Source organism: Sturnira hondurensis, unplaced genomic scaffold, assembly GCF_014824575.4.
Source record: "Sturnira hondurensis isolate 20B ecotype Veracruz unplaced genomic scaffold, ASM1482457v3 Scaffold0008196, whole genome shotgun sequence".
NCBI lineage: Eukaryota > Metazoa > Chordata > Mammalia > Chiroptera > Phyllostomidae > Sturnira > Sturnira hondurensis.
The window spans coordinates 17,553,191-17,579,366 of record NW_028080827.1 but is presented as its reverse complement, the minus strand read 5'-3'; the positions used below and the strand labels follow the sequence as shown (position 1 = coordinate 17,579,366).

Below are 26,176 nucleotides of genomic sequence, written 5' to 3'. Positions count from 1 at the left end.
GGATCTAAGCCCCGCCCTCTGGGCTGGAAGCCTGAGGCCAGAGAGGGGAAGTGATTTCCTCAAGGTCACGCAGCAAAACAGCGCCCAGCCGGGGCCAAAGCCCAGGTGTCCGCACCCACCCCCAGGCCCGCCATCTCCTCCAGAGCCCGGCCCCCGAAGCCCTGAGCTCTTGGGAGGGAGGAGGGCGTGGACCAGGTCTGCGCGGCTGAGTTTGGGGGTGAAACGAGTTCGCAGGACCCTATAGTCCCAGATCAGGGTACAAGCGGAGCCTACTAGTTCCTGAAGCCGATGACCCCGGAGCCCCGCGGTGGGAGCTCCCCTCGTGAGGCCGCCGGGGCGGGGATGCCGAGGGCGAAGCGGCGCCGGGGACCCGGCTCCACGCGCCGCAGGCTGGGACAGCGCATTGCGCGCGGCCCCTTTAAGAAAGTTCGCTGGGCGAGTTCATCAAGTTTAAAAACTTGTCGCGGAGAAAGGGAAACGGGGAAGACAAGAGAGGGTGAGAGACCAGCGGCAGCGGGGAAAAGCCCCGCCGGGGGCGAGCGCGCAGCGGCCCGGGCCGGGGCGAGTCCGCAGTGGGCGGCGGGGATTGGCTGCGCGTTCCCCCGGAGACCGCGCGGAGGGCGGGGGGCTGGCCCGGCCCCAGCTGAGGCCGGTTCCGGCCCCCGCCCCCCGCCACCGCCCGGCGCCCGCCCCCTCCCCCGGCGCCCGCCCCCCGCCGCCGCCGCCGCCGCGGGCGCACTCGGCGGTCGCAGTGAAAAGGCGGAGGCGGCGGCCGCTCCGGCTCGGCTCCGGTTCCCAGTGCCTCCCCCGCCGCACCCCCTCCCCGCCTCCCGCACCCGCCAAACTTGATGTGACCCCATACCGACGCGGCGGCCACCCCTCTCACCGCCCTGCGCCCCCCACCGCTACCCCGCCCCGCACCCCCGGAGCGCACCGCTCACCGCGCCCCCTCCCGCCTCCTCGCTGGGGCCCGGCGCCGCGCTAGCCCTCCGCGTTCCCTTCCTCTCGCCGCCCCCACCCCACCCCCCGCACCATGAGCAACCTGAAGCCGGACGACGAGCACAGCACCAGCACCGGCACGGGCTCCGGCGGCAGCCCGGAGGAGGAGGTGGGTCCGCGGCCCCGGGACTCGTCGAGTGAAGTGCACGCGGAGGTGGGAGGAGGAGAGGGCGCGCGAGGCCGGTGGGGCCATCGCTCCCGGAGCCTTTCCGCCGCTGCCCTTCGGCCCGGGAGGAGCAGTGTGTGTCTGCCGGGCAGGGGCGGACGGCCTGGACTGCCCCGCCGGGCGGGCATTGTCTCCACGCCCTCCCGGGCTCGGGGCGGGCCGCCCCACGCCTGCTGCCCGCGCGTCCCTCGTTCTCCACTCTCGGCCCGACTCGCTGCCCTCTTCCCAGGCGGAGCGCCCGCGTGGCCCGGACTCCCGCCTAGGCTGCAAGGAACCGAGGGATTAGCCGGCGGGTGGGCGGGCGGCACAGTTCTTGCCCTCTCCACCCTGACCCCTCCCGGTGACCTTGGAGGCCCGGGCCAGCCGCTCAGCACCTTCCTTCAGTATTGCTGGAGTTCTGGCTGTTGGACGGGCTTCCCTCGCATCCCCAGAATCTGGGCTTTGGGAGGAGGTCAGCCGGCAGTTAATTGAGTTGGGAAGGAGATGTGGAAAGACCACTTGCCGGTTCTCCTCCCTCTGGCAGCCAAGCTAGGACCCCCAACCTGGCCTGGGTGGGATTCCTCAAGTAGAGGCGACTTTATCTTGTCCACCGACTGTGTGTTAAGACGCGGGAGTATGAGGCGGCTTCGTGGAATCTCCAGCAGCTGGTTGGTTAATGGGATGGTGAAATCGAGGAGGATGTAGGGGGTGGTGAGGTGGTGGATACGGCTATCAGTGAATGGAGACCAGGAGCTGGGTGGGCTGAGACAAAAATGTGTAGAAAGGGGACATGGTTTGCAGCTCCCTCGAAGGGCCTCCGTCCTCTGCTGTGTCACTCCAGGGCTGAGAGACCCTTCCTGCCCCGCCCTGGCATGCTCTTGCCCAGGAAACCAAGGGCCAGTTATCCAGCCTGCGCTCCCTTCCCCTTGGTTTGGGGGAGAAACCGCAGAGCCCCTTGGTGGGGGGCTGGTGTTGCTACCTCCCTCAATTCCAGTGGCGGTGCTGCTGGCCGTGCTATAGGTTTGGTGCAGCATGGCGGCAGCGGCCCCACAGCTGGGCTGGGCTCCTCCAAGTGGGAGGGGTGGTGGGAGGGTCACACTGCCAGCTCCCACTCTTAGCAATTCAGAGGCCTGCTGCCAACCTCAGTCCACCAATGGCATGACATCTAAGAATCTAGGTCTAGATTCTGCTTTCTGGGGGTGGGAGGGAGAAAGGAAGAAATACACAACCCTTCACTTCGAAGGGTGACAAGGGAAGGGCTGACACTTGTCCGATAGTGTGGTGAGGGCTCCAGTGTGGTGGCATTATATTGGGTCCTGAAGGCCTTGTCCTCCTTGATGCCCACAGGTCCACGGCTTTGGGGACCTTAACCCCCCCCCCTTATTCTACCTGGTGGTTCAGAATCTCCCCCTGAAAGTTGGGGAGGGGGACAGGGTTGCTGATACATGTGGGGTCTCTGCTTGGCCTCCTGTGGGTTGAAATTGAGGGAGAAGAGCTGTCTCCTGTGAAGTTGGACAAATACTCCAAATGCCACTTCTGCTAGAGGGTCAACTTGAGCAGGGACCTCACACTGTCCAAGAGGCTGGGCTAACCCTCAGACCTACCACTTGGAAGTGGGAAGGCATACCAGGTGGCCAGGCCAGTCTTGGAGAAAACATTTCAGGTTCTGGTCATTTTTTCTAAGTGCCTTTTCTTAGATAGAGGGCAGAACCCTCAAGAATTGGAGTCCTTGCTATTCTCTGGGGGTGGAGGTGGCCACAGCCCCGTGGTGGCTCAGGGAGTCACTGCAGTTGGTGTTGAGGGGGGGCCCTAGGCCCATGGTTAAAGGTCTAAAACCAGGAGCTCTGGGCTTCTCCTGGAGCCCAGCATCTGCTCTGGTCACATAAGCACAAGTATTGCTCCCTCCCCTGAAGAGTGTCTGAACAGTGGGCCAAGAGCTCTCTTGCTGGGGTTCCAACTGGGATTGGTGATTGGAGCTAGAACTGGATTCCTCTGTGGCTTAGATGCCCCTTAAGCAATTTGTTCTGCAACCCCTAAGACTTGCCCCCAGGAGAATCTGCATGAGCAGTAGTGGTTTATTCTCATGGTGACCTAGGCTGGCTTTTCCGAGTTGACTATTGGAGATGAACTAAAGCAGCCCTGGAAAACCCAAGGAATCTCACTAGTCCACCGTAAGGCCTAAATTCCTAAAGGTGTGAGATCACTGGAGAAAGGGGTGTATTTTTTTTCATGGTTCCAGGATGGGGTTTCCTTGGGGCTGCTTGTCTTTTTATAGTCTTCACTCTTGACAAATGCTTTGTTTGTATAGCCTGGACCCTCCCTGCTTGCCCACCCTACCCTACCCATGGGGCTTTGATCATATCATAAGCATTAGGTTCCTTTTCTAGCTCAGGGCCAGGGATGTAGGTAAAAGATCACACAGGCTGGGAGGTGAGAAGGATTTGCTGGGAAGCAATGGAATGTTAAATATATGGCAGATAAAATAAAGGGATATCAGCAAGTGGTACAGCGGTGCCACTGAGAAGTTAGAGGTCAGCCCTCCCTGAGATGTGGCGGAGTGGGCGGTTGTTAGACCTGTTGGGGGTGGGAAAGGCATTCCAAGAAGAGAGAATAGCAGGGTTGATTGCAGAACCAGATGGCTTGTTTGGGTGACTACCAGAAGTATGCTGTGTTGTAGCATTGTTGGGGAGCACAGTATGGTCATGCGAGCTTGGGGGCAAATTGGCATTTTTTCCAGCCACTTGGGAAGATGTGTTAGAAGCGTTGATACCCTTTGAAAGCTAGGGCGGGGGCTACAAGGAATTATGGGGAAGATCTGCAGGGGAAGAGCTAAGTGTCGGTGCTGGTGTAGAGGCTGAACCCTCTCCTAGGCAGGTCCTGCCTGGTGCCCAGGCTGCAGAAGGTGAGGTGATACAGCACAAGAGCCCTGCTCAGGGCTCACTTGCCTCAGGTGCTCCTCAGCCCCAGACTAGAGCATGCCCTGTCCCAGTGACTCTTGAGGGATGGGCTAGGTAGTACAGTGTTTCGGGGCGGGGGGTTGGAAAACATTCAATTTTGAAGATGGAGACTTTACTTTCATAATAGAAGGTAATGCTAAGTTATAGTAATTACTCATTGGGGTCCCCAAAGGGGAGGGAAGCATTTGGAATCTTGGGTTGGGGGGATGAGTCTTCATGAGTTACGGAAGTTTTGTGTCAGTAACCATAGACAAGGGTCAATGGCAGCTAAAGAAAGGGGTGACAGTTTGCCTTGAGAGCCTTGGTCCCTTGCTCTTCTCCCACCCCCATCTTTGCTTGTTCCTTGCACCCACTCTCGCTGGGCCACAGCCTGGTGCCCCTGGGCCCATCATGTGCCCTCCAGGGACCAGCCGCATCCCTGGCCCTGGTAGGCCAGGCCAGGCTTAGTTAGATGAGTGTGAAGGGGTTCTGGGGTCCAGTGTGTGACCAGGGCATGCCCCTCCCGTTATTTTTTTTCTCTGTCATCAAAACCACTTGACAGAATCTGGGACTTCTTGGTACTCTGTCTCCAGGCTTTTTTTGGTTTAAGGGAAGGGATCCATCTCTGCTTCTGGCTTTTTTTTTTACCTGGGAACAGGGCCCAGCAGGTGGATTCGGGCAGATCCCAGTAAGCCAGGCTCCTCTCCTTCCTGGGTATGGCTGTGGATGCCTCCCCTCTGCTCAGATAACCTATGGGAGAGGCCAACCTAATAACAGTAAGTCCATATACAGTATTCGTGCCAGGCATCGCTCTAAGCACTTTGCCATTTGAACTCCACCAGCTCTCACCACAGCCCCAAGAGTAACTCACATCACTGGCACCGTGAGTGAGGTTAAGATAACCCTCATGCAGCTTGTGAGTGGGTGAGTTGGGATTTGCATCCAGCGTTTGCTCTTGACCACGTTATACCTGTTGTTCTGTTTATATTAGGGGTTTTTGTGACTCGGGGGCAAAGGGAGAACAAATCCTGCAACTAAAGCTTTTGGACTCCGAGCTTTGGGGGATGCCAGGCTCTTAGCAGAAGCTCAGGGGCCGGTCCCTCTGTTCTGGTGGCATCCCAGGATTGGGTGAGGGGAGCTGTCTATCCCTGCTGGAGAAGCATTTTATCCCAGGTATTGTTTCAAATTGTCATTTCGTGGTGGTAGTGAAAACCAGACCGGGTCATTTTCACTTTCCTGTTCTCTGCAGGCAGGCAACCCTTGGCATTGTCAGGGGGCTGACTGCCTGCACACACCATGACTGAAGTGCTTTGGGCACCTTGACTAGAAAACCCATGCTTGCTCTTAAGTGACTGCCTGTCATTTTGGGGGAACCACTGCCTTGGATCTCCTTATATCCTCCTTCCCTGCACACAGACAGCTTGGCTAGTCTGCCCCAGGGAGAACCAGCTTCTGAGTCTCACTCAGCATTTGGACTTCTGGCTTCTCATCCCCATCGTCAGTGGGCAGCTGGCTACTGTGAACAGAGGTAAGACAGGACCTTGTAGGCTGCTGGGCCTTTGCCCTCATGCTTTCCACTAAGCTTCTAGGCAGGCCTGGGGGGTGGCAGAGAGGAGGAGCCCCTCCTGCCTGCCCTGATGGCTGAGCTCCTGGTCGGAGGCCACCTACCTCTTGTTACTCAGAGCCGAGCGAGTGCTGGAGTTCTCTGCCATCCCCTGGCCATGGCTGCTGCAGAAGGGTCCTCATGCCCCTGGCAAAGCCGCCAGGTGGTGGGGCAGAGCCCATTGCTGCTCTTCAGAAACGATGCTGTGGTGGGGGGGATCTGCAGACAACCCATGAGGCTTTGTGTACCAGGACCCTGCCTGTGTCTCCAGGGACTGGCGCAGACGCCTTGCTTTCTGCTTCTCCCTTTATACTATCCATGGATGGGAAGAATAAGGTTGCCTCGAAGATGTGCCAAGGCTAGACAGGTGGCAGTGTTGTTGGGTCCTCCCTCCCTGAAGAGTCTGTCCACTGGCCGATCCATCTGTGCTGGGGGGCCTCTGGAGTACAGCAAGGGATGGGTGTGGTGGGAGGGTCTGCCTAGACCCATCTGCCATGGCCTTTAGTCATTTATGGCTGACTGAGCAGAAGTTCGTGGCTGTCACAAGTCATCAAGACTGCCTGTGTAGTTCCGGACAAGACTGGGGCTCCCAGGGAGAAGGGGTGGGGCCTGACCTGGACCCGTCCAGGGTAAGTGTCTGCGGCACCCAGCTCCTCTGGGGCATAGCCAACCTCCCCTTCCCCAAATGGGCCTTGGGCTTTTCCTGGGGTGGGAAGGGTGGGAAGGAGAGGTTACTGGAATAGGACCTGAGGCCATTTCTGAGAACCTTTGTTACTGTGAAGAACTTCTGCCTAGACTGGCCCCTGCACTTGGTGGATATTGTGGCCAGGTGCAGGCACAGCTGGGGATGGGGGGACCCTACTGTGTTTGTGGCAGGGCAGCTGCCACCCCTGGACAGCGGCCTCTCCCAGCGGGACCATTACATTAGGAAACGTCTCTCATCAGGTGCCATTAGCCTCTGTCAACCAGTGGGCAGTGTGGGGGCCTCGCCCACGTGTTGCCAGCACAGTGTGTACACGCTGAAATAACAGCACTTGGCTTAAGGGTTGGAGGTACTGGTTTTGGAGCTGGGAGAGAGGGGTGTGAGGTGTCTCTCAGCCAAAGCTTTGAGTCTGTGGGGTGGTGTGCAGCAGTGGCGACAGCTGCAGCCCTTTCCAGGTACAGGGGACAGGCAGTAAGTAGATCTGCATTGGCTGACCACACAGTACCAGGAAGGATGAGAGGTGTATGTCACAGAAGGGCAGAGAGCCTTGCTTGGGGAGGGGGGGGTGCTGCCATGCCGGGGGCCCTGGGAGCCTGCCACTCTGGGCTGCTTCTGAAAGCCCTGGGCCCTGGTCTGTCTAAAAATCAAATGGAAAAACAGGCGCTTGGCCACAGCACCAAGTCTGCGTAGTGCAGCTCATGCTGTTTGGTCTGGTTCCCTAAGTGAGGTGTGGGCGGTGCTCACACAGGCTTTGACCAGGTGTGCTGCCCAGACGGTAAGCCTGCTTCCAGGGTAGGAGTAGAGTGGGTGTGGGGTCTGAAGCCTTCTTATTGAACACTTTACTCTTCTGGGGGGAGGGCTGGCATATATAAAGTTTAAAAAGAAAGAAAGAGAAAAATATACATGCTGGCCCCATCTCTCACTTCAGAGAACTTGGTTCCCCCCCCTACACACACGCAGTCAAAGCCTTGGGCACCTTGCAGGCTCTGGAGGAAGAGCCCCAACTTCCCAGGCAACTCTGACTTGATTCCTAGTTTTGCTACTGGCTGGCCAGGCACCTAATTCCTGAGCTGGTTTGCCCATCTGTTAACTGGGCCAGTACCACTCTTGCCCATCACATCAAAGCACTGCCAGGCTCCCGTGCCAGTAATAAGCGTGAAGAACCTGGAAACCACAAAGTGCTGCCCAGTTGGGGCCTGAGAGTCTTGCCCTGAGGATATGTGATTCGGGGCTGGAATTACAGCAGGGCCCAGCAGGACACTGCAGTGGACCCTAGGCCTGGGCTCCCCACCAGATTAGACTGTGATGACGGAGTTGGCATCTTGGCCTGGGAGCTGAGCGGCCCAGAGCCTCTTGGAGGAAGCCCAGGGAGTGCTGGGATTCTGGGAGCATGTGCGTCTCTGTTCCCATCCGCTGTCTGGCTGTGTCTGCTTGCTCTTTATTCCTGTGCCCTTGTTCAGCCCTTATAAGTCCCGGGTCTGCGGGCCATGTCACCACATTCCATCCACCTCTCGTCAAGTGGCCTCACTCAGAGGGACTTCTTTCCCCCCGGGAGGGGTAAGAGCGCCCTGCTGGTGCCAAGCCCTAGCATGGGACCCAGGCAGAGTGCAGCCCCCACCCCACCCCCTCTGGACATGCACTACAGGAAAGCCCTGGCCTCAAGATCTCTGTGGGGGAGCAGGGAACTGCTCTCCGAGCTTTCCAGCAGGCATCCCAGTATTGCCAAGCAAAGACCCGTCTCACACCCCAGGCCCAGCTTGGCCCAGGGCCTGGCTTCTGACCTCTGCTCTCCTACCCCTCGGTTCTCTAGCCCCTTCTTCACCACCCTCTTTGTCTTTAAGTGGACAGAAGCATTAAAGCTCAGAGCAGATAGAGGCCATGTTCTCCTGCTCCCTGGTATCTTAGAAGGTGGGGTGTGAAGGACCCTAAGACATGTCCACTCCTCTGCTTTACGGCTGAGGCAGTGGAGGGGGGCCATGAAGCCACCTGCCTAGCAGGGCCGAGACTTCAACCCAAGCTCCCTGGTGGTTGCTTCGAGGCTGTTTTTCTTTTGTGTCCATGATGGTCAGCAGTCGTTTGCTGAGCAGGAGGCTGAACCTGAGTCCCTTGTCTTGGTTCTCAGTGGGGTCCCTTTCCCTGGGAGAAGCCAGATAAGAGCTGGGTGTAATGATGGCTGGTATAAGTTCAAAAAGGATCTTCAGCGTCTTTATATCAGGAAAGCCATAAGCTGTATATAATGCAAGCTGCAGCTCATAAACCTCCATGGACTGGCTGTTGGGGGCGCGCCTCCTTGGGCTACATGTGCCCAGCTATCCTGTCCAATGTGTGTGAGGGAGGGGCCCTGCTCTAGCCTCCCACCCCCCACCCCCCAGTCAGTGGGGCACAAGGCCACGCTCAGCTGCTGGGAGTTGGCCGTCTGCCAGTTTTCCCTTTGACCTCCTTATAGCTAACTCTATTTGGGACAACCATGGAGTCATCCTGTGGGACCCTAATTGGCCTTGCAAGAGGGCCTGTTTCTTCCCTCTTAGCTCAGGAGCAGAAGGCTACTTACCTGTTTCTGGGTGCCCCTGGCTGCCCCCACTGGAGTCTGAGTGGGTGGTGGTGTGCCATCGTGTTCTGCAAAAGAGCTTTGGCTTGTGAGCACCTAGGGACCCTGGGTCTGCCTCTGATGTGCTCGGTGACCACGAGCAACCCCTGGACCCCTGGGGCTGTGGTTTCCTCATCTAAAAATAAGGTTTCTTCCAGCTCAAATATTCTGCATTTCAGTTGCTTTTGAGGGCTGGGAGCTGGGGAAGGATGTGGGCGGGGCTTAGGAGAGGCTTGTTTTTCCCTTTTTGGATTCCACCGCCTTCCCTAAGTGGTGTTTTCCAGCCAGATGACACCCAGAGAGCTCACGCTAAGCAGCCGGTAGGCGGGATTCGAAGCAAGCGGGTTACTTGAACATTTTGATGGAGCAGACAGTTGAAAGAGTTTTTCCTTTCCAGACTGAGTTCTAACTTTCAGAGATGCTAAGGGACTGCTACAAAGAATCAGTTTTCAAATGCCATCTTTACCTCTTTGGTAGAATGTTTCTGTTGCCCTGAGTCGAGTTTCCTGAGTGTGTCTTTCCCTGAATCCCAGCCTCCTGAGGCAGGGATTTGCCTGGAAGGCAGGAGCCTATCTTCTGGGGCAGTGTGTTCCTGGTGGACCCATAGGATCTATTTGGGAGTGGAGTGAGGGAGGAGTGGGGAGTGGCCCTGATGTTTTCCTGCCTCAGCATCCTTTGTCGAGAAGGGTTCGTCCTCTGAGCAGGTGGACCCAGGAGTGCAGGCTGCTGTCTTGGAGCTTACTGGCCGGGGTGGGCAGAAGGCTGTGGTTGTCCCTCAGAGTCAGAGGGGAGGGGGATGTAATATCCACGGGCATACCACTGTTTTTGAAAGTTGTGTTTACCTTTTCCATCTTTAATAAAAGCTGGTGCTTATGGAGCCTGTTCTCTGGGCCACAAAACCCTGCTGCTGCCCTTAACCGAGACGGTGAGTGTTTAATGGCCAGTATGAAGGTCTCTTTTGTTGAAGGGTGGGGACAGGGTAGAGCTACAGAGCCCTCAGCATCAGGCCTGCCCATCCCCTTGCACAGGGGGGCACACACCTGGTGAGAGCAGAGTGGCCAAACCCCAGCCTGGCCTCTGACTGAGTGTGGGGTCCCCTTTACTGGGGAAGGAGGCTCTGTGGCCCCGGCTGACCACACCCAGGGGCTTTGCTTGGCTGCTTTCCTCCGTGTAGAATACCTACCCCCTCTTCCTCACCTGCCAGCCCGTTTACCCTAATTCCTGCAGGGCCTGCTGTGAGCTGGGTCTGTGTGTGCCCTGGGGAGGAGGGAGACCTGAGCAGCCCCCATCCAGGAAGATGGACTGGCGTGGGGACCCCTGAGTGACAGGCCTGCCCATTGCAGTGTCCAGAGCCAAGAGACATATACCCTGAACAGATAGAGATGGATCAGTGTCCCGTCTGAAAGTTTTTTCCACAGAAGCCTGAATTTGCACTGTGAGGCCATTGCCTTGGGCATCCTGCCACCTCTCTGCTGAAGGCTTTTGTTTGATTTTACTTTTTTCTGAAGATCTTTAAACAGATTTCCATTTGCCTGATAGAAGAACATCATGGATACATAGGTGTGAATGAGCTTTCTAGAGCCCGTTCTTCCTACTTCTCTTTCCCTGTAAAAAGTGAGGTGAGCTCTTACCTCTGGGCTGGGAGGGCTGCAGAGAGGAGAGGAAGACCTTCAGGAGGACGTGCAGCTCCCCTCCCTGTCACGAAGGAAAGGACTGGGTAGCGCTGGGAGCCTGCATCCTCTGTCTTGCTGGGATTAGAAAGTGTGGTTGAGCCCTGGCCTGCAAACCAAAGGGTCGATGGTCAAGGCAAGTGGCCCTGGCTGGTGTAGCTCAGTGGATTGAGCGCGGGCCTGCGAAGGACACGATCGAGGTTCGATTCCCAGTCAGGGCACATGCCTGGGTTGCAGGCCAGTTCCCTGCAGGCCAACTTCCAGCAGGGGACGCACGAAAGGCAACCATACATTGATGTTTCTCTCCTTCTCTCCTTCCCTTCCTCTCTAAAGATAAATAAGTAAAATCTTTAAAAAAAAAAAAAAAAAAGGCAAGTGCCTGGGTTGCAGGCCAGGTCCCCCAGTAGGGGGTGCGCGAGAGGCAAGCACACGTTCTCCCCCTCTCTAAAAATAAATAAATAAAATCTTTTAAAAAAGAAAAAAGCCCTGGCTGGTGTAGCTCAGTGGATTGAGTGCGGGCCTGCGAACGAAAGGATCATTGTTTGATTCCCAGTCAGGGCACATGCCTGGGTTGTGGGCCAGTTCCCAGCAGGGGACGTACGGGAGGCAACCATACATTGATATTTCTCTCCCTCTCTCCTTCCCTTCCCCTCTAAAAATAAATAAGTAAAATATTTTTTAAAAAAGAAAGTGTGGTTGAAAGGCTCCTAAACCTTTTTTTAAATTTTATTTATTTACTTTAGAGAGACAGGAAGGGAGGGAGAGAGGGAGAGAAACATCGATGTGGGAGAGATACATTGATCAGTTGCCTCTCACACACTTCCAGCTGGGGATCCAGCCCACAACTTAGGCATGTGCCCTGACCGGGAATTGAACCAGCAACCTTTCAGTTTGCAGGCCAGCACTCAGTCCACTGAGCTGCACCAGCCAGGGTATCCTCCTAAACCTTTCATATGGGATGGGAAACTGCCCCTTCCTGTGCCTTTCAGGCACTGCCCTTCTCAGGGCCCCTCCCTTGGAGCACTAGGAGTGAGATTCTGGGGCCACCAGGAACGAGGGGAGGCGTGGTCAAGAGGTGGTTGGGAACCCTTAGCACTCTAGGCCCAGCACCGGCTGCAAGTGGAAGAGCCCAGTAGCACACAGCAAAGACCTAGACGACCCCAGGAAGTCTGCTGATGAGTGAGAGCCTGTGGACTTAGGAGAAGGGGCTGGACTTCCCCCCCACACCACCCTCACCGGCAGCAACTTCCGAGGAAGCCTGGCAGCAGGACTTGCGTCAGGAAAGAGCTGCCTCAGGGCCCCCACAGCCTTGCTGGACAAGGGACTTGGTTGTGCCAAAGGGCCAGCTGGTTCCTGTAGACAGGCCTGGTGCTGGCTGGGGCCTCCAGCAACTTTGAGTCTGTTCTCATGCCGTGCAGGCCACGATGTCTGCGATATCCTGTGTGATGGGACACTTCTCTAGACCAAGTTCTTTGTTTGTATTGAATTTGGTGCCTTCCCTAGATTTCAGTGGAAAGAGCTGTTCCTCAGCTTATTTCTTTTACTGACATCTCAGGATGCTCCCTCCATCCATTCTGCACCGCCCCTCCCCACCCCACCCCCCCACCCCCGACTCCAGTACCCACTCCACCCCATCCCAAACCATCTTCCAGTTGTGCTCGGGACGTGGCCGTCTGCTCGTACTTGCCATTGAAGACGGTCATTTTACAAGGGCTGTGGTGGTTTTCTGCATTTCAGGACAGGAACGAAAATAGTCCCATGGGTTGTGTGGCTACTTCTGGAGAAAGGGTGAGTGTACAGAAGGAGAAGGGCCGCATCCACGGTCTCGGTGACTGCGAATAGTAGCCTAGGGTTGTGGGAACGACCCCTTTTGCTCCCTTCAGATACTGAAAACATTTTTGTGGTAAATTCTTACAATACGTTTGTGGAGTGGACAGGACATGGGTTCTCTGGTGGGTCTTTCCATCTTGGCGTCAGCCAGTCGTCAGGGTCTGCACCCAGCCCTTCAGTGTATTCTGGGCCCCGGAAGCAGCAGCGAGGGGCAGGGGGGTGCTCTCTGATGCTGGCCTGAGACACAGGACTAACTTGGCCAGGCCTTGGAGGAGTAACTGCATGTCGCTGTCCCTGCAGAGATCCTGATTGTGCTGTCTATCAGCGTGCTTTGTCACCTTCCTATTCTGAGCCTCAGTTTCCTTGTCTGTAAAATGAGGTGCCTTTCCCTCAAATGTTACCTACCCGAGAGAGGGAAAAGGAACCCAGTGACTGGCCGAGATCATCGCACCTGTGTTGTGCCAGCACTAGGCCAGCCTCCCCAGGCACTTGTAACTAAGCAGCTCGTGGTAGCTGGTGGGTGAGGTTTGCGTGCAGGTGACTGCTATGAGCAAATGCACATTTTGTGGAGCCTCCCGTGTGCCAGCCATAGAGTCGGGCGCTGTCCTGGAGGTCGATGGTGTCCATGTTATACGGATACACAGATTCCCAGACATGAGGTGTCTTCCCCAAGCCAAACCTGAGGCTGGGGTGCAGACTGTGGCCTAATGAAAGCTGGTCGTCTTTGCCATTTATGGCATTACTCTGTCGGCCACACTGAGCCATGTCTGTCTCGGGCTGGGAGTTTCTTTGGAAGGACTAAGGTGCACAGAGAGGTTAGATTCCAAATGCTGAGGCCTGGCTCTGAGTGCTTTGGAGGATGTGGAAGTTTGAGACCTGGCTCCCTCCTTTGGGGTTTTATAGAGTCCAGGTGAGGGATAAGCTCAGACAGGTAGAAATGATGTGAAGGATCCTAATGGCCCCGAAGGACTCAGAGGAAGCAAAGGGAAGAGAGGGAGTGAAGGATGGGTGGGGCGGGCGCCTTTCTGCTAAGGAACGAGGGAGGGCAGCCTGAGAAGCGACACAAGCAGCTGCCCTGAGACCAGCTGTATTTGGTGCCCCTGGAGCTAGTCGGGGACCTGGAGGAGGAGATGGGCCGCAGCGGGACCAGAGGGAGTTGGACGCAGAGAGGCAGGTGGGTGGGTTCTAGAACCTCTCGTCCTTTCGGCATGTGGCTGGCCAGCCCGCCGCTCTCCTGCCTCGCTCTGCCCCAGTTTGCCGGTTTCTGCCTCTTCTGCCCCTGTTACTCCAGCTCTGCTGTCCTCCTGAACAGGTGCCTAAGGACAGGACTGGCTACTAAATGGCTGATGGGCACGTTTGGCCCACCATGAGGCTGACGAGGCCGCCGAAGTGCCACTCCGTCTACCCCCAGGGCCGTGGGTTGCTGGAGGACCGGATGACTGAGTCTGGTCCCCGAGTCTCACCCAGCCTTGCTCCCTGGCAAACTAAGCCGCATGAGCCCTTTTTGGGCCTCAGTTTCCCGCCTGCACAGAGGCTAGGCTGTCATCTGCTGGGATGGCTGGTATCAACTGAGAACCAGAGAGACTAGTCAGGCCAAGTGTTCTGTGATTTAGCCTCCCAGACTTTGATCCCAGCCAAGGGTCTGTGACCTGGAGGACAGGGACCCACCGCCTAATCCATAACTGCCTTGGCCTCTGTTTGTTTCCGGAGAGGTGGCCAGGGACGGGATGTGAGCCATACATAGTGTGGCCTTTTGAGCTCTTCAGAACCTGGAAGGTAGAAACCAGAAGAAGAGGCTAGAAACATCTGGCTCAACGGGAGGGCGGGAAACGAGGGTCTGAGCTGGAAATGAGGCAAAGATCCCCTCTCCTCCCTGCTCCCCCACCCAAGCAGGAAACTGTGCTGAGAACCGGCTATTTAAGAGGGCCCCTGGGGAGGTCCAGCCAGAAGGGAGCCGTTTGAGGAAGGGTTTAAAATTAGCCGGGTGAAAAGGGTGGCCCTGGGAAGAACTGGGGCAGAAGTTTCTGTGGGGCGTCTGGCTCTTCGTCTTTGGCCCAAACCACGTCCCGCCATGGCAGGGGGAGGGGGGAAGAGACCAGGCCCACCCAGCGGGAACCTGGCTGGCTCACACTCCTTCGGCCCATCCTCTAAGGGTGGTCCGGGCACCCAGAGGCAGGTATCGCCTCTGCCAGTCCAGATGAGTGCCAGGTCTGCTGTTGTTAGAGAAAAGCTGGTGGCCCTGCAAGCCCCTTCCGTGTAGGAGGTTACATGGAAATTAAAGGCCTTTCCAACAAAGGGCAGAGGGTGTGGAGGATGGTTGCCTTCTGGAGTGCAGGGACTCAGTTGAGCCCACCCTGGAGCCTCGGCTGTCCAGTTTCTCCCAGGTGCCTCTGGGAGTGGGCCAGCACTCAAAGGCTGTCTGTACAGGGACGCAGAGCTGCTGGGGCTGTGAGGTGCACAGAACCCTCGCCCCAGGCCTGGGAGCTGGGCGTGTCTGGTGAGGGAAAGGCCTGACTAAGCGGAGAGTGAGGTGCCCTAAATGGCAAGGGTTTGCTTCTTGGCAAAAGCTCATGTGAGTGAAGAAGCTTGTTCTTACTCATTTTTAAAAAAATCAGGCACAGGCTGGGAGTCATCCTTGTGGGGTGGGGGCGCTGACACCAGCAGCTGGGTTCCTTAGCCATTCCTGGCTGTGTCGGCAAGATGTGTGCGTGTTGGGCGCGACATTGCCAGGCTGCCCTGGGTTCCTGATCAAGCCAGTGTCTGGAACAGGGCTGTTAGTTGCATCCCACAGGCCATCACGCAGTTCAGGACATCAGGTCTGGCCAGAGTCACAGGGTGGACACCTGGTGGCTAGACCTGGCTTCACCACCAACTTGTGACCGTGTTGAGGGCAAGGCTCATAAATTACAGCGTCACCTGCCTCACTTGAAGCTGGCGAGATCCTGCTCATTCTCCAAAGCCCAGCACAGTTGTTCCATCTCCGAGTCCTCACCCAGGTCTCATATTCAGTAAACACTTAGTGCCAGCACCACACTAGGAGCTGGGCACAGAGGCAAGACTAGAACGCATTCCCGGCCACTGAAGAGCGTATGTCAGGAGCCGTAGGAGGTGGATGTGGAAGCAGTGGGCCCCCTGTCCGAGTCACTGCAGGGCGTGGCACAGCACCCGTGTTCCGGTTGCATCTTCGCCTCTTTCTGAGACCAGACAGAGCCTCTCAACCTGGGGTCCCTGGGTATCTGCCGGAAAGTCTATGAATTTTAACTTGTGCGTTGGGTGGAGGTGGGACAGGACGCAAGACACCATGGTTTGCTTTGGATATCAGGGGGGTCCTTGATCTGCGCCCTTATTAAATAGGCCTCTCCTGTGTGTGCACTGCACGGCCTCGCCCAGGGGGAGAGCACGGGTTCACTGAGCGACACCAGCACGGCGAGCCTAGGGAGAGGCAGGCACAGGGCAACGGCTTCTGTTAAATGCTAAAAAGTTAAATGCTAAAAAACTCTGCGAGTTCATTTGCCTCTGGAGGCCCGGGAAATACAGAATCCCTGGCTTCGCTCTGGGAGGATCTGGTTCCTTCCCAATGGCGGGGCTGGCATCCGTCTCCCTCTGTTTGTCTGGCCCTGACTCCTGTGGTCTCTGTCCCCAGGTCCGGACACTGTTTGTCAGTGGCCTCCCTGTGGACATTAAACCCAGAGAACTCTACCTGCTATTCAGGCCGTTCAAGGTGAGTCTGGGCCCGGCCACCCATGGGTGGGGGTGGAGCCTGGGGTGGGGGTGAAGCATCAGGAATGAATCTCTGAGTGGCAGGCATCGGGCAGCACGAGGACGTAGGACAGTCTCAAAAACGGTGATCACAGACCCAACTCCCTGCCCCAGTGTTGTTAGTTCGCATGTTGCTTTCTGTTGATTCCTCACCCCTCTGGACCTCTGTTTCCTCATCTGTAAAGTGGGGATGTAGAGAATCTCCGTAGATTTTGCCGTGTAAATAATCTTTGAGATTCACTCTGCGTTTTCAGTTTGCAGATGAGAAAGCTTAAAAAGGTAAGCTCAGTGCTTCTGGATTACAAGTCAGTGGAGCAAACAGGAATTTGCACGTGAAATGATGACCGCTGTGGCTTAATGCCCACCCACACGTCACTCCATGTGATTCCGAATGCAGGGTGGAGGGCGCCCAACAGCGGTGGAGGGCAGAGAGGGTTGACTTTGGGGGAGAAGAGCATGAGAATGAGACAGGAGAGCAGTAGGGAGAAAGGACGGGGTGATGTCGGGTGGCTGAGACAGCACAGCAGCGGCTCTGACCTTCCCCGTTAACGACTGACCTCTCTCTGCAGGGGTACGAAGGGTCCCTGATCAAGCTCACATCGAGACAGGTAATTTATCTCCAGGGTTTTTCTTCTTCTCAGCCCAGCCCAACTGCTGAGCTTGGAACTAAGTCTGTTGCCTTTTCCTCCATCTTGAGGCATTTTGGGCAGCTGAGACCTGCTCCCTGTGCCCCTTTTCCATCCTGGGCTGATGAAAGTGGCCTCCACAGGTTCCTTCTTCTTACGGGTCAGCTCCTGGCCCTCCCTCTCTGACTCTCGAGCCACAGCCTGGCGCCAAGGTAGAGGCCCAGAGACATGGTGGCTACGCTCTGGCTTGGGGCGGCGGGGGGCCGTTCAGGGTCTGGCCCGAACCGTGGCAAAATGAAGTTGGAGAAGTTTCACCCTGTTTGCCCTTGATTGAATCTGGAACCTCCCCATGCACTTGATGTATTGGAGTCCCCTTCCTTCCTGCAGAAAACATGATACTTACTCTTAATTACCCACATGCATTTTTAAAAAAATAGACTTTCACTGAGACGGCAGCGTTTAGTGCAGTGGATAAAGCTCAGTGGGCATCATTCCCACACTGTGGTGCCTGGTGGGAGGCTTCTGGCGCACCAGAACTTCTGCTCCAGCTGGCAAGAGTGGCTTTTCCTTGCTTTGGGTTTTTTTTGGTGTGTCTGTTTGTGGAGGGGGAGATGAATGTTGGGAGAGATGCAAGGGTGTTCTCTCTTTTTCCTACTAGCCTGTTGGTTTTGTGATCTTTGACAGCCGGGCAGGAGCAGAAGCAGCCAAGAATGCGCTGAATGTGAGTAGATGGAGAGCAGGTCTGTTTCTGACCTGTGGACCCCCTGCCCAGGCAACTCGTGTCCTTGTTCTGTCTTCTGCAAACCCTCCCTGGCTCCATGCCCAAGGGAAGGGCCCAGAGACGTACCTTATTTCCCAGCAGCCTTGGGGCAAAGTCCTTGGCTGTGCCGACTTGGCCAAATGTCACTACTCACAAGGTCCGCGCAGTGGGTCCTCTGTCTTGGCCATGTGGGCAGGTCTTTCCAGCAAGCTGTTTTTGGGGATCCTGTGCACCTGCTGCAGTGGACAGTCTGGGTTCTACAAAGTCAAGTCGTTCCCCTTCTTCTTCCTTCTGATATAGGGCATTCGCTTTGATCCAGAGAACCCACAGACCCTGAGGCTAGAGTTTGCCAAAGCCAACACCAAGATGGCCAAGAACAAGCTAATCGCTACACCAAATCCCACCAGTGCACACCCCGCCCTTGGAGCACACTTCATCGCCCGGGACCCCTGTGAGTGGCACTCAGAGCTGCAGTCTGCTGCCCTTGTACTTGGCCTGAGCTGAGAGCCCCAAGTGGTGTTTAATACAGAGAGCAGATATTGAGATTCTCACTGAGAGAATCAGGGTGCTTGCATGCCCCCCTTTGGAGGAGGCTGCTCGCATCCACAGCCACCTTTCTCTGTGGGTCCCATACATCCGTCCTACCCTGCAGCCTTTGCTGGACCTCGGACAGCCTGAGCCCCTGAGCCATCAGCCTTGCTCGGCTTCCCTGAAGCCTTCTGTGATTTCTCTTGGTCAAGATTGCAGCAGGCCCATCAAGAACTTCTCAAAGCAGACAGGATGCTCACCATGCCAGGCCAAGTTAACATAGCGTCTCGCCCTGGTCTCGGGGAGTCTGGTCCGAGTGGGGACCTTATGCTTCACCCACAGAGCCGAGTCCCCTTCTGTGTGTGGAATGGGTGGTGGGAGGGAAGAGTGGTGCTCTGACGATGGGGGCTATTGTCTCACTTTGTAGATGACCTAATGGGGACTGCTCTGATCCCCACATCCCCAGAAACCTGGGCCCCCTACCCTCTGTACACCACAGAGCTGACCCCAGCCATCTCACACGCTGCGTTCACCTACCCAGCCGCCACTGCTGCTGCTGCCGCTGCCCTGCATGCTCAGGTAAGTTCTCCCTCTCAGGGAGAGGCAGGAAGCCGGGGAGGAGGCCCCTGAGTTGGCCAGACTTTGTGCCCGCCTGGCCTCTGGACCACACGAGACTCCGGAGCTGTAGCAGAACTGCTGTGCTCCATGACAGTGCCTGGCAGAGAGGGGAGAGCGGGTTAGCCATGAGGCCACGTCGAGGGCCTGAGGCAGAGTCCCGAGAGATCCCCCGCTGAGGTTCCACCGCCCCCTGAACACTTTCAGCCCTGCGCTGTGTGCTGCCCAGAGTGACGGTTCCCATCCCAAGCCCCAAGTATGGTCTCCGGGGCCCAGCTGCCTGTTCCTGTCCTCCTGTCTTTATGAACTTGAGAAAACTCTCTAAGATTTCTGTGCCTTGATTTTTTAGTCTTGTGGAAAAGGAGAGTAATATTATCTGACTTGGGGTTGTCATGAGACTTAAACGCTGACACGTGAGAGGTGCTGGCTGGAATAGTACTTGGGCTGGGTGTCCCAAGTCTCGGTGAGCATTCCTGTTCTCACAGAGCCTGGGTGCTCTCGCTTGTGCGCAGGCTGGACAAAGGGTGCACGTACTTCCAGGGGAGGGGCAGGGCAGGGCAGGGGAGCTGGGCTAGGAGGGCTCGCTGCTCATTGGGTGCTGTGCCGGGTGCTTGAGAGGCAGACAAGCAGGTGGCAGGTACCAGCCCGTCCCTCTGAGGCAGTGACAGAAATGCCAGCTGGATGGCTGGGCACTACCAGGTAGCACGGAGGGGCTGAGGGGCAGTGGCGAGCCCACCTCGGCCTCTGATCAGTGGGAGTGACCTGGCCAGGGCGTGCCGTGCTGTGAAGAGGGAGAGAACAGAGACTACCTCGGCTGGGCTGGGGCGGTAGAAGGGGACAAGGAGGAAAAGGAAATGAGAAGTCAGGAAGGAAAAGTTCGCAGGAACTGGAAGCCGAGATGGGAGGAGTCAGCTGCTCTGGCCGAGGGCGGAGTTCCTCTCTGTCTCCGTCCTCCGGAGGCCTTAGTGACGTCTGGGTGATCCAGTTCCAGGGCAGAAGGTTCAGGTTCTGGGGCTACTACCCTAGCAAACCGCTTTCCCTGCCAGGGGACCTCTCCCCGGCCATATCCACTTTGGACCATAGCGTCGGCAGAAGATGTTAACTTTGGCTGTGTTCCCAGCTGCATGGCACAGACAGCTGGGAAACTGATCAGGGAAGGAAGGTGGTAAAGATCTTCCCCCAGAGGGAAACATTTGGGTATTTGCCACAAATCAGGTTCTGTGGTGGGCACAGAGCAGGTAGCAGGGAACACGGGCCCTGTCATCTCCGACAGCTCCCAGCCGTGTGGGGAGTTCACCTGCCAGGGTCCTTGCCTCTCGTCCCAGCTCTGCCGCCAGTTAGCCACCTGATCTCCTGCAGGTGGCTTCATCTCTGGGCCTCATGTCCTCGTCTGTAAAGTGAGAGGGTTTGACCAGATCAGGTGAAAGGTTCTGCCTCATCCTGGCCGGGACAGTGACAGGCAGAGGTTGGGAGCCAGGGACAGTTAGTGTGCCAGGTGAATAAGGAGCAGGGCCTCCGCACCCCCGCTGGCTGGGGCCATGCGCTGCTGCCTGCCCCGAGGGTGCTGTGCCCTCCCATTGTCTTTCACTCCAGCTGTCGCCCCTCCCCAAGCCTTGTGGTTGGCAGCCTCCCGGCGGCTGCCTCAGCCCACCACCTTGGTCTGGATCCTGGCTCTCTTTTAACACCTGTGTGACCTTGGGCAAGTTCCTTAACCTCTCTGTGTCTCAATTTCTTTGCAGAATACTGATAATCATACCTACTGGGCAGGGGGGCGAGCAAGGCAGGGGAGAGCAATGGGGGAAATGGGGACAACTGTAATTGAACAACTAAAACTTTTTTCTTTAAATCATACCTACTTCTTAGGGTCGTACAGAGGATGGCTGTAGAAGTGCCGGTTGTTACAGCTGTTACTCAGTCTCATTGTCCAGCTTTCTCCGCTGGTCCTCTCCGAGGCTGGAGGTGCCTGAGCTCCTGCCTTCTGGTCGCCCAGGGAAGAGGATGGAGGCCATCTCAAGGGATAGTGGCATTTTCGGGGAGGGAAACTAACAACAGGAGGTGGGTCCAGATAGTAAGGGGCTCTGTCCCTGCTCCTCGCTGTCCGGAAAGCTACATCCTCGACAGTGGAACGTGCTGTTAGGGCCGAATGCAGTAATCAGCATAAAAGCACTTTCCAAGCAGGAGCATTTTTTTCTTTTCCTTCCCAGAGCGCCTTCCTGCCTGTTGCCGGGGCTGCCCCAGAAGTGGGGGCGAACATGCCTGAGTAAAGGTGCTGGCTGGGCAGTGTAGGTCCTGAGGGGGTTGTTCTGAATGTGGAGGACCAGCAGAGCTGAGTTGTTCTGTGCCCGGGGGCAAGGAGGTGGCAGCTGAGGGGCAAGAGGAGATGAAGAGCAATCCTTCTTTCTCTACCCAGATGGGCACACCCCACTGCTGCATGCCCTTTGCCAGTAGCTCAGCCCGAGCCACAAGGGCCTGGGCCTGTGGGAGGTGGTTCATCCCACTCTGTCTTGGTACGAGGCCATCCTGGTCAGCCTCCTGACCCACCTGACAGAAGCTTCTCCTTTAAGAGGGGGAGACAGGCGAGAGGTGTGGCTGGCAGAGGCACACTGGGGTCGGCATGTACAGACAGACAGTGGCCTAAAGGCGCAGGGGTCCTCCATGTCCCCCTGTGTCCCAGGGCCCTCCTGGACTGGACTTTGTTTTCTGTTTCATCTGAGAGAATGGGGTCTCTCACACTGTGGCTCCCCGACCTTCCTCAAACTGGCTCAGCCACTTACTGATGACCTTGAAGTTGCATGAGCTCTCTTACCTCTGTTCTTATCTGTGTAATGGAACGGTAACAGTGTCAGCTTTGTAGGGTTTTTGTGAGGATTAACGGAACTTAGTACATGAACACTTAGAACAGCATGTGGTACATGCTAAGTATTTCATCAGCATTAGCTATCAGAGGTCTGTGTTTATGGGGAAAGAAAGTAGGCAGGTGTTTTTCTTTTTCTTCTTTTTTCCCTTCAGTTTAATCATCCTGTTCCCTAGAAAATGGCTATTTTAAACCTTAGACTTGGTAGATAGTTGCGTGCAGGTTTGTAAGCAAATCTCTGTAGAGGAATCTTCTACAGAATTATGTATGTATACACACTTAATCGTTTTAAACCTCCACTATCAGGACATTTTCCCACGTCAGTAAGTGTGGCTCTGTGTTCCAGACGCCTGGCCAGCCCACCACCGTGGGAGTGTGTCGGGTCCCTGTAGGTGGTACATAGGTGGTTGATGCCATTTCTCACCCCCGGTGGGCCCAGCGGCAGCGGACGCCTTTGCTCGCACCTCTCTGGGCACCTGTCCTGCTTGTTTCCTCGTCATGCATTCCTAGAACCGTTAGAAGGTTGAAGGGCAGACTTACCCGTCTGGGTTAAGTAAGACTTGAGATTACTTCAGTTGACGTTCAGACGAGTGAGGCTCCTTTGTTTATTGGCTGTTTGTGTTTCTTGGGTGGATTCGTTCCTTTGCCCACTTCACTTCCTGGCGTATCTTCTCAGTCAGTCAGTCCCAAGATGTGAGCAAGGACTGAGTTCGTGCCCCTTGTGTTGAGATGCTGATCCCCTGGGAACCTGGTTCATTCTAGATACCCAGGGGGCCTCCCTGTGAGGCGGCTTCTCAGGACTCCAAACCCCTGTGAACAACTAGGGGGCCTGGAGGGTCCATTGTCCTGAGCTGGCACAGGAGTGGACTGTGCTCCTGAGAGGACGCGGCCGGCCGGCCTCAATGGGGGTCTGGGGGGAGCAGAAATGCAGCCCACTTCAGGGCAGAGCCGCCTCAAGCTCCGAAACGGGGTCTTCCCTCAGCTTCCTCCCCGAGAGGGTGGCCGACCCATCTCAGGCTGGGGGGAAGCTGCCACCTTGGGGGCAAAATTCCAGCGCTTGTGGAGAGAGTGCGGCTTCCTGAGGGACCCCTCAGGCAGCTGCGGGAGCCTGCAGTGTCCCTCCCACTGTCATCCAGTGTCCACTCTCCTCCAGTGTCACCCCTCCTCCAGCCCTGCAGGCCACACTCCCTTACTGGGGGCCACTCCAGCTGGAGGCTGGGTGGAGGGTGGTCAGGCCCCACCAGGGGACTCCCTGATCCAGACCACAGGCCTGTCTGGGAGCCCTGGTGCCGGTTTCCTCGTCGTCCTTCTTGTGGGCCGAGCGCCAGTGTCCAGCTGGGCTTCCGGCTGAGAGGGCGCCCATGGGCCCGCAGAGGGGAGGAGAGGCTTCCTGCCACTCAGCTGTCAGCCAGGCAGGAAGGGAGCCGCCTCAGACGGGTAAGAGGCAGGAAAGGTCCCACAGCCCCCGAGGCCGACCACTGAACTGCCAGAAGAGGCTCTTGATCCTGTGTGGTGTGGGGCTCAGTCAAGGTAGTTCCACAGCCTGGGCTCAGCTGTGTCCTGGTGACAGCGATGCCATGTGCTTGGAGCCCAGGGGAGACCCCCATGTTGGCCAGGTGACCTGAGACTCTACTCTGCTGTCTCACATCCCCCTGACTCCCGCCGAGCGTGTGGTGACCAGAGAGAGCTCTGTGCTGCACAGAACAGCACCTCGCAGTTGGGGGGGGGGAGCGGTGTGTCCAGGAGCAAATTCTCAGGAAGCTGCCATCTGCCCCCCAGGTGGCCACTGGGTAACAGCCTCTGACGGAGACCCTGCTGCTGCTCATTTCTACAGTGGCTCTAGTGTGCCAGCCCTTTGCAGAGGGGACCTGGGCTCCTGTGTCTGGGTGGTCTTCCCCCTCACTTGCCCTCTACGGTGCCCAGGCCCCATTGTCACCCAGGCAGCCATGCTGGCTGTGACTGGGGCAGTGGCTTTCCCTGCAGGCTTGGCTTGGCCCCCAGCACAGCTTACCTTCCAGGTAGCGGGCCAATGGGGGAGGGGGGCGCATGTCGTGTCCTGACCAGTTTCTGGGAATCGTGCTTTGGGGCTGTGTTCCTGAGGACCTTCTGGAAAGTGCCGGGGTTCTGTCGCTGAGGGCCCGCACTCAAAGGCTTAGCTGGTGGGTTACAGATCTTTAGGCTTCAGAGGGTTAACATGGAGGGGAAAGAGGGATAGGGAAGTGGAGATTGGGAGGACACGGCATCTGGGTCTCGTCCTTGGCCCCCCCCCCGCAGAATTGTACCAGGACGGGACCAGTGTCCGGAGTCCTGCCCTTTGGGGATCACACTGGCTTTGCTTTGTCGAGTGTTTTACATTCTGCCGTATTGACCCTTCATGCCTGTGCGTGGCGTAATCATCTCCAGCCTGCAGCTGTGTGAAGTCACTGAGACTGAAGGAAGTTGAGCAAAGATTTATTGGGTTCATTCTCCTAACATTAGGAATTCCACTCTCTCCCTGTAATGAAGAAAGGGAAGGGCCAGTTGTTGGCACTGGGGCCTCTGGCTGCCAAGACTCCACCTGGTGCAGCCTGGCACACCCCGGTCGGCTTTAGTGGAGAGCAGCACACCATAACCATTCTCTCTCTGAACCCTCACCCTAAGGAGGAAGCCAATGTGGCGGCCTCTCTTGTTTTCAGGTGAAGAAACTGATACCTAGAGGTGAGTGACACTGGCCCGATGTGGGCCAGCCAGGCAAGGACAGAACCGGAACTCCAAGGGGACACAGAGGCCATGTGTGCAGGGCTCCCCTGTGGAGGGAAGACTGCACAGCAAGCTCCTGACCTTGGCTTCTCTTGCAGGTGCGCTGGTACCCTTCGTCCGATACCTCCCAGCAAGGATGGAAATACCGACAGTTCTGTTAGTTCCTCAGTAAGTGCTGGCTGGGAGGCCCAGGATGAGTGGCCTAGACCCGGGCTTCCTGCAGGGCCTGGCTCCTCACTGCCCCCTTCCGCCTGACCCCGAGCCTGAGAGCCGGCTCAAGGCCTCCCTGAGGTCATGCACTGGGCCCCTGGCTGCTTTCACCCCCTTCTCCTGCCACCCTTCCCACACCCCTGCCCTCGGACTCCTCACAAAGGGAAGGCCCCGGCTTCAGCTCCATCCCCGAACCTCTCTCTGCTCAATGGCCACCTCTCTCCCCTCCCTCCAGGTCTTGTTACCACAGCTTGAAGTGCCCTGCGGGGGAGGAAGCTGCCCTGAGCTTCCGCTGCCCCCAGGCGGCCTGTGGAGAGCTGCTGCCTCCCTCCAAAGACTGTGAATTTTAAGCCTGACTCAGTGGACTGCTTCCTGTTTCCTTTCTCTCCTTTTCTTCGGCCCTGCCCTGCCCCAGAGCCCTCCTCCCAGGCCTCAGGGGAGGCCTCAGGGGCCTGCTGGCCGGGACACCCAGACCCGAGCCGCACTGGGACCGAGCAAGGCCTGACCTCCGCTCCAAACTTCTGTAGCTTCACCTCAGAGAAACGAGGCATTTGATTTTGCATGTTTTCTGGCATGAATTAAGACACTTAGACTTGTGTATATGTGAGTGTACAGTTTGTTCTCACATTGTGTCACTATAGCAACAGGTCCTGGCCTTTCATGGTTCATCATTCCTGGTCCCTCTCTCCACGCCCCTCCCCTGCACCCAGCCTGCTTCTGCGGGGCCCAGCCCCGCAGCCAGGTCCACCCTCCACTTCCTACCGCCCCACACTCTTCCAGGCTGAACAGCAGCTACCACCCAGCAAAGATGAGTGTTTTTGTTTCAGACCAGGGGCCTCCGCTTCCCCCTCAGCTGAGCCAACAGCGGTTCGGAACATCCCTTCTCTGCCCGCTTTGCTTGCCTTTCCACCACACACCCCAGCCCCGCTGGTGCTCCTCATTCTTTTCCAGACTTCGAAACCAACCAAAAAGTGAAAGTATTTTTGTACCCTGTGTAACAAAATATTTATGCATCATAAAGGATTTTTCATGTGTGTGTGCAATTAATTATTGAAGAGACCTTGTTCGCCCTGTCAGATAAGTTTAATGTTTAGTTTGAGGCATGAAGAAGAAAGGGATTTCCATTCTCCAGCCATGAGCCTTTGTGTCAGGCGTTAGTTTAAGAAAAATGAAGGGAAAATTGTGCAATTTTTTGTTTCGCGAGCACGTCGGTGCTTCGCCCTTGGCCGGGGCCGTGGCTCTCCGGCCGTTTGCAGACTTGGGAGGCAAGGTGGCTGTTGTTAATTGCTGATCCTGCGAGAATGTGAATCTGGATGATGTATGAAATGCAAAATAAAAAATCATCCGAAGTAACTGCTCTCCGACCTTTGCTTCCACGGGAAGTAGGCTGCTAGGGTGGGGTGGAGACGTGACCAGAGACGGACAGATGTCGAGGGTTCTGCCCCTGGGGGGTGTGGGCGGGGGGGGGGTTGGGGGGGGAGGGAAGTGGCTCCAGGCCCGAGAGCCTTGCAGCCTCTCCCTCCTTCCCTCTTTTGTGTCACTGGGGTCTGAAGTGGACGTGCGACTCCCCCCCCCCCCCCCGGGGGGGCCATACGTTGGGGTGGAGCAGGGA

General features: G+C 56.8%; 1 protein-coding gene across 2 annotated transcripts; it reads left to right on the top strand.

The window, feature by feature from the left end:
* Positions 1–699: 699 nt before the first annotated feature.
* On the top strand, positions 700–25,915 carry RBPMS2 (RNA binding protein, mRNA processing factor 2). Of its 2 annotated transcripts, none has more exons than XM_037054120.1 (8): positions 700–1,108; positions 16,117–16,194; positions 16,802–16,840; positions 17,517–17,579; positions 17,919–18,069; positions 18,574–18,725; positions 24,453–24,526; positions 24,800–25,915. In XM_037054120.1, exons 1-7 carry the CDS (start codon positions 1,034–1,036, stop codon positions 24,513–24,515), a joined length of 621 nt encoding a protein of 206 aa, XP_036910015.1. In that variant the 5' UTR covers positions 700–1,033; the 3' UTR covers positions 24,516–24,526; positions 24,800–25,915. The 2 variants fall into 2 exon arrangements, with proteins under 2 accessions (XP_036910015.1, XP_036910014.1); XM_037054119.1 differs by having other exon boundaries at positions 702–1,108; positions 24,453–24,522.
* The last annotated feature ends 261 nt before the right edge of the window (positions 25,916–26,176 follow it).